Genomic DNA, 11,607 nt, shown 5'->3' with positions numbered 1-11,607 from the left:
GCAAAGTCTCGTGATAACGCTGCAGTAGTTACTCAACAAACAAGATTACGATATAATCCAACGCACAGCCTGAAACACGATATTCTATCACATGCTAATTCTTCAGCCTTTACAGTCATTAGCTGTGGTCAGAGATCAGGCTCAGAGGTCAGGGTCAGAGGTCAGCCATGGTACAGAACCACAAAAGATTAAGGGTCTTCCTGGTGCCTCTGTGATTGAATTTAATACCAACATGAAATAAGTAAATGTTGTTTGTGAGTTAAATGTATGGTCCTATTTCCTTAATGTAGTTAATAGCTTGATGTTTATTAATCCTGTTCACCTGCTTTTATTCTGTGGCTAGAAAGGAATAAAGAAATACTCTTAGATGTATCTTGATCCATTATTTTCGATTTTCTTTCTTGAAATGATTGTACATTGGTGGCCATGTGTTTGGATTTTATTGAACAGCGAGTCGGCGAAACCTGTTCAGCTGGTTTTTGTTTGTTGAAAGGAAACCATACAGTCTGTGAGAGGTACACTATTCACTTCATACTTCTGTGGAGGATTACAGCAATAGCGCTCTGAGAACGTGTCCAATCTCGTATGGCCTGGTTAGCATCTGGATGTGAGATCGGTGTTGGGGACTCAGACACGCTCTTGATCTTTAAGTCCAGTTTGAAAACCTAGTTTTTAATTTCAAACCCTTCTAAAGTTGTCCCGAAGTCTACAGAATATCCTGACAGAACAGAAACTCAGAGCTGAGGAAGTATACTGTACACAGTGGGGGAAATAAGTATCGGACGCGACAACATTTTTTTCAGTAAATATATTTCCAGTGAGATTATTCACCTGACATTTTCCCCAGACGTCAGAATTAACTCAAGAAATCCGGAAATATAAAGAACTCACAACATTAAAGTCCATAAATAAAGTTATGTGTAATAAAGTGGAAAAAAGTATTGAACACGATAAGAAAAAGCAGTTCTCCAAGGCAAGGTAAGGCAAGGAACCAGCTGAAATCCATAAGTAATTACACCCCCTATCTGTGTAAATTAATATCAGCTGGGTTAGTAAACTGATGGTCTATAAAAAGCTTTCATTGCCAAGGTGTCACACAAGTTTATACACAGCTCTCACTTCCCTTAAGAAGTATATTTAATAAAAGTAACTCCTCTTCTGCTCTTTGTAGTGCATTAACTTAAAAAGGGTTCTATTTATAAACCACTTATAAAGAGCAATAATGTGGAGTTTGTTCTGTACACTTCCTCAGTAAAGCGTTCTGTAAAGAGACTTCTTTCTGACGGGAAAACACTCCACATAGAACCTTTAAGAGTTTACCAAGAGAGACAAGCAGAGATCCCTTAATGGTTCTGAACTGTCTAGAACTCACGATTCCCTTAATATGTACTCTTTGTAGTGCACTAGCTGGTACTTAATGGTTCTTCACTGGTTCTTTAAGGCATTTTTTGATTATTTACCATTCTTGAAACATGCGTTCTGATAGGAAAATATTCTGTTGAAGTTTTCTACATAGAACCCTTAAGTGTTCACGAAGAAAAACCACCAAATAACCTTTAAGGGTTATAAAGTGTCTAAGAGTGCACTAACTGGCAGATCTCCATTTCCATAAAACGTGCATAATGCACTAGAAGGTATGTGGTATGTGAAGGAGGCGGAGATGGATGCAGTTGCAGGTAAAACAGCTTCAGTAACACTCAGGGTAGCAAATCCAAATCGTGAGGCAGGTTCAAGCACGTTCAATACAAAGTTCAGGCAACTATAACCGAGAGGATCAAACCCAGATAAAGCATCAACAAAGAAAGGCTTGGTATAGTCAGGAGCACAAACTGAGCGTATACTTCAATTACTTGTGACTCAAAGTCTCTTTTTACAGAGTCGTGTTTGAGTGAGGCTGTGTTCCATCAGAAGCTTGGGGACTGTGAGTGGGGAAGCGCGTACGTGTTATGGGGAATGTAGTCTGGGGCGGCCATGTTTGGAGGCCGTGGTGTTTGCTGGGAACTGGAGTTTGTGGATTGCTGTGACGTGACAATAGGGATCTTCAGAGGTTCTTTAAAGGTTCTTTGGATAATTTAGGGTTTTTGACTTCCAAAAAAAAACCAAAAAAAACACCACTTTCTGATTGAAAAATATTTCAGTGTTTTACACAGAACCTTTTTGGCTTCCCAAGTCTTCTATTGTTAGATTAAAGGTGTAGCCTTTGCATTTGGCTCTGCACACTGCCATGGTCACCATGGTCATGATTAGATCTGATGGTATAGATGAGAATTACAGCAGAAGTGTACACACAGCTGGATGTGTTCAGGCCATATTTTAGTCCATATTCTAAATGTTGTCTTTGATGTAAACACAGTTTCACCCACAATCCACTTGCCATGGACGTGACTGAGTTTTATGTACATAAACTCAACAACATGTAGCTTTAACTCATCTGCTGCTGTGTGTTAGAGTTTGTGGTTGTATTTATGCTTAAAATGGTTAAAAATGGCACCACTTATTTTAGAAATGAACAATTCACATTGTGTGTTTATTGGATTGTTCAGTTGTTCAGTTGTGTGCTGATCCTGAAGTGTCAGAGTTTTTATCACAGGAATTTGCATCAAAGCAAATCAAAGAAAGCTTTGAGAGTAAAGAGAGCTCGAGCAGATCGAAGCTGATGATCAGGGGGTCTCGTGCATCATGAGAAGGCGTCATAGCAACTGTCGTCATGGCTTCACCTCCCAAAGGAAACAGAGGATAAGAGCAAAGGGTTTCTCGGAAAGAAGAAGAAACGGAGTGTAATCGATAAGCTGCTATGAGGTGAATGTAAGTAACAAGTAAAGGAAGTGTACACGTCTCTGTATGGAACAAACAGAGAGAAAAACTAATTTCCTTTCTCAGCACTTACAGTATTTTGGTGTCACCCTCACATGAGACTCAGGAAGGGGGCGTGGCTTCCTGATTTCCACAGTGTGAAGGCGGAGTCTGTACAATAGGTCCTGTTATAAAGCAAGACCAGCGAACAGGAACCAGGTCCAGAAACCCGTCGCTTCAATGTGAATGATAGATGTACAAGTTGTGTGTTACGTTTGTGTTTTTACATTTCTTTACCTTACACCAAAACACTTTCAAACACAACCTTGAGTTATTTTAAGAAAAATGCTATTATAGGAAAATACTCAACATCGGGGTGGGGTAATGTAGTTGATTATTGTCCTGTAACATCATATTACATTACAACTTGTCAGAAAGTGTCCAGCTTTACCGCCGACTGTTACAAAGCACTGACACGGGAGACTCCTTCCATAAATGTTACATAAACCTCTCCTTACAGAAATCCACTTGTCCCTGTGAACACTGTTACTATAGAAACCATACCGTATTAGAACGAGTGCATTAATATAAACCTGTGATTTTCAGCTGCATTATTGTCAGAGCTGCTGTTATAGAGAATTAATCAACAACTTCCGACCAATCACAATCCAGAATTCAACATCAGAATTATAACACATTGTTTACTTCCTGTTTTAAATGAAGAAAAAAAAATCCCTGGTTTTCAGCGTGGTCTCGGACTTTTCAATCTAAAAATGTTTCATGTTTTATCATTGGGGAATTTTATAAGATTACACAAGTACATTGTGTAATAGTGTATAATCTCCACACGCTCTCAGAAATAATGGTGCTAAATGGTACTTCTCCATGTCGTTGGCATGGAACCATCTTTTGCTGGTGCACGTGGTGTAGCTTCAATGAGCTTTTACATCAGTGCTCATTAAGGCCAAATTATGTATCTTAAATCATTGTTAAAGAGATAAAGATACACATTAAATGTACAAAATGTGCCCCCTTGATGAAACCACTACACCACAGCGACACGGAGCGGTACCGCTGAGTACTGTTTAAATCGTCTGGATGAAGTGGAAATAAAACACCAAATAATATTCCATTATATACAGAGCTCTGTGTTTCAAACCGGACCTGATCCTATGGGTTTAAAGTGAAACTAGATCAATTACACAGACAGAGGATCAGACTCCAGAGAGAGAGCTGGTCAAATGTGATGGTGGTAATGGTGACTGAAATTTACCCATTTACTGCACATTCAAACTATCCGAAGCGTTTCCATGTTTCTGGAACAAAAAAACAAACAAATACGATTCATGTTGTTTCGGCTACCTGAATGCAAGATCCAATCAGTGTTGTTTAACCATAAAGCACATTGTAATAACCATAATGACCTTTCCTTTACTTTCACACTATCCATTGTTCCCCAGATGAGGACAGTTCCCTTCTGAGTCCGGTTCCTCTCAAGATTTCTTCCTCAGATCATCTCAGGGAGTTTTCCCTCACCACCGTCACCACCGGCTCGCTCAACTGAAATAAATTCACACGCTAAAAATCTCCATCCTGTGTTTATATGTTTCTGTAAAGCTGCTCTGAGACAATGTCCACTGTTAAAAGCGCTATACGAATAAAAATGAATTGAATTGTTGTTTTCTGTCATCAAAAAAGTCACTATTTTGACTTTAAAGAAGAAAGAAGTTATAATAGTGAGGTATAAGTAAAAGAATATTTTGTTTCAGGTGTGTATGGGTGTAAACATTCCTCTAACTTGAAATCTCCAGTCACCTCACACATCATTTCTATAAACCAGTACAGCTGGATTCCGGGAACATTTTTCATCGTTCCCTTTTCTCGTGTTTGTAATGTCTTTCTTTTTTGTAAAGGCTCTCAGTAACGTCTCTATAACCATCACATGGTGTCTGTTACAGTTAGTGTTGTGTTCAGGGTGAACATAGTGATTTAACCAGGAAGACAGCAGCTCAATTTCTCTTTCACTTCTGAAGAACAGCGAGCTCACAGCACTGGACAGGAATGTAGTCACACGGCAGCCATGCTGAGTGATGAGGACTGTAAACATCACAGACTTCACCAAACATGGGATTTGTAGAATTATATAAAGTATATGAGTATGGTTTTACACAGAAAGATGAGATTGTATTGGATGTTTTTAGAGCCGCTGTCTACCTGTGAGTACAATAAGGTACATTACTATTAGAATTACTGTATAAAGTGTCGAGAAACACAGGAAAAGTCATACTCTGCACCTTGTTGTGTATTTATTCTGTCAAAATCAGTGCTTTTAGGAGAAATAAGGACACTAACTGGACTAGAAACAGGTTGCAAATGAAGGTGCTCTCAGAGCTTCTTAATCTCACAGTGTGTGTGTGTGTGTTTACCTGCTTTACCACACCTGAGAGAAATCAGCAGGTAATCACCTTCCTTTGTGGAAGTATTTAATCACATGACCTGAAAATAACCTCTCTTTACACATCAGCTAATGGAGAGTAAATTTTCCACGAAAAAGCACCATTAAAAAAATCTTATCGTCAAACTATAAATTGTAGTTTACAAAACGTTCTTACAGCGCTCTTACAAAACGTTTTATTGACTGTAAATCTTCAGTACATACAAATTATAATACGAAACAGTTAATTTATACAACAACAAAAAAACTCAAACGTCTGATTAAAACCAGAGACGCATTTACACAATTTCGCAGGTTAATAAATCTCAACACGGCCGGTGTGTGAAACACACTCACATGAGATAATCACAATATTCAACACACAACACTGTTACTGTGGATGTGTGGGAATACCACCACGCCCCCTAGTGTTCAGCTCAGGAGGAGGTCTGTGTAGGGAACGTGTCCGAGAAGAGATGAGCTGCTGATTCCACATGTACAGCATCATCACAGTCAGAACTGCCCCACAGCTACAGCAGTAATACACCTGCGTTTAACCGTGTGTACTCAGGAGAATATCACAATCCGGGATCTAACACACGGCTTTTATTGGAGGATGGAGGGAGAATAATAAAGGTCATTTTAAAGTAATTATCTCAATAAAAACATACAAAATATTAATTCTTTCCCCCAATATATTCCACACATAAACTCACTGCGCTGCTGAACTTTCCATATTATAATAAACTCATAAACTTTTATCACAGGTTACAACCTTTATCACATGTAAAAAAAAATTAAGAAAAAGTCATGGATTAAATAAATCATTTGTAATCATTTCATACCACAATCTGATTAATAAGATTATTATAAAAAAAATGTATTATATTTTATATTTATTATTATAATGATGTTATTTTCCTCAGAAGTTGAAATGATGGAATTTAACCTTTATATTTACATCACCTCTAATTTCAGTACATTTGGGGAATAAAGTAGGGGGAAGTGTGTACATTTAATTTAATACTCTAACAATAATACAAGTGTGGAAAATTGTGATTAGTATCGCTCGCTCGTGTGCTCTCTCTCTCTCTCTCTCTCTCTCTCACACTCACTCACACACACACACACACACACACCTGAGTGTGAAACGAATACACCGCCGCTTATTTAAAAAGGTTAAAACAGGAAGTGAAGCAGGTCACATGTTCTCCACTCCTCTGATTCGCCGAGCCAGCTGGATGTCTTTGGGGAACAGAGTCACACGCTTAGCATGAATCGCACACAGATTAGCATCGGAGAAGAGACGGACGAGGAACGCCTCCGCAGCCTGAGGAAAAAAAACAAAAAAAACACACAATTACTCTGTGTGAGTTCTGGATATGGACTACCGAACTGCTCTTATGTGTGTATGTGTGTGTGTATATATATATATATAAATAAATAAGCACAGTCAGTGACTGCATGCACACAATAAACACCATATTCACAAATCAATCTATGAACTGTGTGTGTGTGTGTGTGTGTGTGTACAGCACCTCCTGTAAGGCCAAGAGCGCATAGGCCTGCCACATCAGATTCTCCCTGCTGAATACCTGACACACCTCCCTGACCTACAGAGAGAGAGAGAGAGAGAGAGAGAGAGAGATATTTTTATGAATTATAAAACTATAATATAATAAATATAAAACAAAACAATGTTGTGTATACAGTGTACAGAGATCAGCCATAACATTAAAACCCCTGACAGGCGATGTGAATAAAATTGCTTATCTCATTACAGTGGCACCTGTAAAGGGGTGGGATATGTTATGCACCATGTGAACAGACCGGTCAGAGCGCCCATGCTGACCCCCTGTCCACCTCCGAAATCTCCTACAATGGGCATCAGAACTGCACCATGGAGCGATGGAAGAAGGTGGCCTGGTCTGATGTATCACGTTTTCTTTTACATCGTGTGGAGGCCATGTGTGTGTGTGAGTGTGTGTGTGTGTCGTTCACCCGGGGAAGAGACGGCACCAGGTGCACTATGGGAAGAAGGCGAGCCGGTGGAGGCAGTGTGATGCTCTGGGCAATGTCCTGCATTCATGTGGATGTTACTTTGACACATAGCACCTACCTAAACACTGCTGCAGACCGAGTTCACCCCTTCATGGTAACGGTGTTCCCTAATATCAGTGTCCTCTTTCAGCAGGATAACGCTCCCTGACACACTGCTAACATTGTTCAGGAACGGTTTGAGGAACATAAAGCATTTAAGGTGTTGACTCGACCTCCAAATTCCCCAGATCTCAATCCGATCCAGTGTCTGTGGGATGTTCTGGTCAAACAAGTCCGACTTAAAGGATCTGCTGCTAAGGTCTTTGTTCCAGGTACCACAGCACACCTGCGCAGGTCTTGTGGAGTCCGTGCCTCGACGGCTCAGAGCTGTTTTGGTGGAACAAGAGGGACCTACACAATATGAGGCAGGTGGTTTTAATGTTACGGCTGATGTGTACGGTGTATGTGGATATACAGCGAGGTCTAAAAGTCTGAGACCTGAGAAGTTTTTCTTTTTTTTTTTATTTTGAAATATCTTAAAGAAAGTAAATGTTTGATATCTTGAAGATTCTGCACCATTTCTAGGTCCGATTTAAGAAACTGTAAATATTTCAAAGATTCAACTTTCCACTCAAGTTCTTGCTGATCATATCATTATTAATGAAAACTGTATTAAATTAGCAAAGAACGCAAAACAGAAGCGTTCTCACTGGCGCATTCAGTCCGACTGGCTGAGATGGGCGTGGCCAAGAGGGGGCATGTATGCCAGTGGGGGATTCTGGTAACTCTCTCGCCTAATAACTAGGCTTATTCTATTAATGAGTAAACATTAGACAGTTAATATTTCTAAAAAAATAAATAAAATAATTGGGAGTGTAAATTCACCTCCACAGAACTGATAAACGTGTCCTGTGTGGCGTGACTGAGCGAATGAAGTGACCTGAGACGTGACCCAAAATCCATAAGTATTTACCACAGTCACACGTGAAACGCCTTCTTCTGCAACCAAATCACCATCAGGTGTGTGTGTGTGTGTGTGTGTGTGTGTGTGTGTGTGTGTGTGTGCGCGTGTATACCAGGCGTGAAAAGGGTCCTTTACGCAGAAGAAGGTCTGTAGACTTCTGAAACTTTCGGATCTCCATGAGAGCTCTCACGCCAGGGCGGAACCTCCGTTTCTTCCGCGGTGATGCCTCTGAACAGAAACACACACCTTATATCAGCACCCCGCAAACCTGGCACACACACCCGGCACGCACACACACCCGCACCTACCTGAGGGTCCACTGTCTCTGCGTGTGCGTGGTGGAGTCCTGTGCCTCGGAGTCACCTGCTTCCGTCTGCTTACAGACCTGTCACGCCGCATCACGCTTACACTCGACACGTCAGGAAGGACACACTGATACTGGAGCCAAAACACACACACACACACACACACACACACACAGTTTAGGGGTTAACCTGCAACCAGGTTTTTGTACGTTTGTACGTTTATTTTGTTTCCATTTTTCCCTAAAAATATGTTTCATTGTTTTTCACTTCGTTTTTATACACTGTAATTTCACATTAAAGATCTAAGATGATTTATCTTAGTTTCATTTTTTAGAAATTGCTATTTGACAGGTTACTGCAGCTATTAAGACTAAATAACACTGAGTAAAAATAATGACCGTCTTATAATGCTGTCTTAACAGAATGTTATAATAAGCCAAAACGACGACGTGCTCTTGTAAAATAAGGCTATTTGGGGTCAACATGACGACATAGCCTCAAGAGTGTAACCACATCCTCACCATTGGGGGGGACCAAACCATTTGGTGAGGGTGAGGTCACAATGTCATGATCCTTTTCAGTTCTCTATGTAATAAAGGCCTAAATATTTATATACACATTATTTATATATCCACAATCCAAGACCTTTATATTTAAAAAATAAAATAACTACAGTAAGCTCAGTGTGTATTATAATACAGAAACAAGTTAGATAAGATGGTTTATTATAATTCAGATTTACACCCCCCCCCCCCATCTTATGATAAAACTTCCACGGTGTATATACTGCTAACCCGTGGAGTACAGATTTGACAGAATAGTGTTTATGGCGTCTTCTGCCATTTTATGAAATAGAGCTGTAATAAGAGTGGAAAAGTGTGTTTGTGTGTGTGTGTGTGTGTGTGTGTGTGTGTGTGGGGTGGGGGGGGGGGGGGGGTAAATCTTTTATTTTATGAAAATGAACGGTTTGGAGTGACATAAGGGTGAGTAAATGATAACGAAATGTTCATTTTTATGTGAACTATCCCTTTAAATTTTGAGCACAGACCTGACAAGGATGTACAGACTGGCATCAAAATACAATGCAGACACCTGGGGGTTTATTGTCCAGAAAAGAGAATTAAAGGAATAGAAATATCATTTAAAGAACTAGATTAGCAAATAATATATTTTTATTTTAATAAATAGCTTTGTCCTAAACACAACCTAAAAGCACAAATCCACACATTTGACCATCTTCTAAATGAAGTCTGAGATTGATAGCTCTCCAACTTTTAGTTTTATGAATAATTTTCTTAAATAAATGAATTGACTGAAATATATATATATATACATACATACATATATATATATATATATATATATATATATATATATATATATATATATATATATATATATATACCGTGTATCAAGTCGAAATAACGACATAGATTTTGTATCCTAGCGACAGAAATGTAGAAGTGTTTAAGATTCTGCATTGTAAACCTGCACCATGCGTGTAGGAACTAAACAGGATTCTATCTGAACCGGAAAACTCTGAGGTCCACATCTCTGCTCTGCTCGGGTTTATTTACATGCAGTATTTACTTTATCCTGAATAACAGCGCACTCCTGCAGCACTGTGCACTTCCTCTGTACAAAATCACGCGCTTCATGTGTACATTAATCACTAAAATCAATATTTCATGCAGTTCTCACCTGTAAAAGTTGAATTTCCCTCAGACACAGTCTGTTTTTATCCGCAGTGCGTCCAGGAATTTAAACAATGCCTCTGCAGCGCCGGAAACCTCAACCGACCAATCAGAGAAGTGCTTTGCCCGTGACGTCACTGAACAGATCGTTATTACGGATCGCGCACAGGGACAAAATGCGCTTCGGTTTTATTTTTTTATTTATTTTTCTTTTTACCCCCCTCAGAAGTTGGGGGTTTCAGGTCACGCGACCTGCTTTTTCAACACTTTCCACATTTCGTTATATATTTTTAACACCATTAACTGCATGATGAAAAGGCAAAATTATGCATTAAGGAGGCTGTGTTTAAATGATAGACTTACCAAGAATCCTGTAAAATCGAGTGTATTATTGCAGATAACTTTGCACAAGACAAAACCTAAATACTCGTATATACTGTACACTATATGGCTAAAAGTTTGTGCACCCCTGACCATCACTCCCATATGTACTTGTTGAACATCTCATTCCAGATTTATTCCCTCTGTGTTTGCTGTTATAATAACCTTTCCACTATAGATTAATGAGGTTGAGGTCAGGTGCTGATGTTGATGTGAGCCGTGGTGGGATGGGGGCCCTGGATGATCTTCTGCCTTGCCAAACAATCAATTGTTTATCTTGATCTTGTGCACAAGATTGTTGATTATTGTTGATTGATTGTTGCTTAATTAAAAATAAATAAATAAATAAATATATATATATATATATATATATATATATAGAAGTTCTGACTGTATTAACCACCGTCAGTGTGAAAGACCTCAATTAATTATGCTATCAAGAAGCCCCATAATTAGTTGAATGCAGTTGACCTGTGTATAATTAAAAGTGTCAAGTGGTCTCAATATAACTACACCTGAACTCTTGGGGCCTAATTTATCATAGTTTTGTGCGTAAACAGTGCGTCTGCATGTTTCTATACATTGAATGGGATTTATCAAGTTTCCTGACCACGCGTGTGCAGGAACGCCTGGTGGGAGAAAAGTGTAACAGCAGGTAAACTGACTATGCAGAGCCTCTACATCACTTACTGTCTATCAAGTCAGCATCACTGAGAGAGTAATGACTGATTTCAGTGCTCACAGGATGCAGACATGACAGACGGAATATAAAACTGTATAAAAGTATTTAAAGATGGATTGGGATTGTGCCATGTTTGAAGATGTGGCTCATGCAGCTTTACAGAAGGAGGAAAGTGTTTTAGTGCCACTGGAAACAGTGAGGAGCTGGTCATCAGCCCATTTCTTTCGCCCAATGCAGTTTTAGTTGATCTCTATTCTCTGGCTTTTTGCTATACGAGTACATTTCCGTGGAAACTGGAGACAGCACTGGCAATT

At 39.4% G+C, this 11,607-nt stretch overlaps 1 protein-coding gene across 1 annotated transcript; it reads right to left on the bottom strand.

Annotated features, from left to right (window-relative positions):
- Positions 1–5,818: 5,818 nt before the first annotated feature.
- On the bottom strand, positions 5,819–10,346 carry LOC108274877 (histone H3-like centromeric protein A). The gene is made up of 5 exons (XM_017485326.3): positions 10,238–10,346; positions 8,540–8,669; positions 8,344–8,459; positions 6,766–6,840; positions 5,819–6,557 (listed from the first exon to the last, which is right to left on the bottom strand). The coding sequence occupies exons 2-5, from the start codon at positions 8,628–8,630 to the stop codon at positions 6,429–6,431; spliced, it is 411 nt and encodes a 136-aa protein (XP_017340815.1). The 5' UTR covers positions 8,631–8,669; positions 10,238–10,346; the 3' UTR covers positions 5,819–6,428.
- Positions 10,347–11,607: the final 1,261 nt, after the last annotated feature.

The sequence above is a fragment of the Ictalurus punctatus genome, chromosome 14, assembly GCF_001660625.3.
Source record: "Ictalurus punctatus breed USDA103 chromosome 14, Coco_2.0, whole genome shotgun sequence".
Lineage (NCBI taxonomy): Eukaryota > Metazoa > Chordata > Actinopteri > Siluriformes > Ictaluridae > Ictalurus > Ictalurus punctatus.
Note: the sequence above shows the minus strand (reverse complement) of the source record. Positions and strands in the feature narration are given on the sequence as shown.

Coding starts and splice junctions, on each gene's coding strand:
- LOC108274877 (XM_017485326.3), bottom strand. CDS start 8,630: ATGCGGCGTGACAGGTCTGTAAGCAGACGGAAGCAGGTGACTCCGAGG. Junction 8,460..8,539: donor CAGAGACAGTGGACCCTCAG/GTAGGTGCGGGT, acceptor GTTTCTGTTCAG/AGGCATCACCGCGGAAGAAA. Junction 6,841..8,343: donor AAGGACCCTTTTCACGCCTG/GTATACACGCGC, acceptor CTCTCTCTGTAG/GTCAGGGAGGTGTGTCAGGT.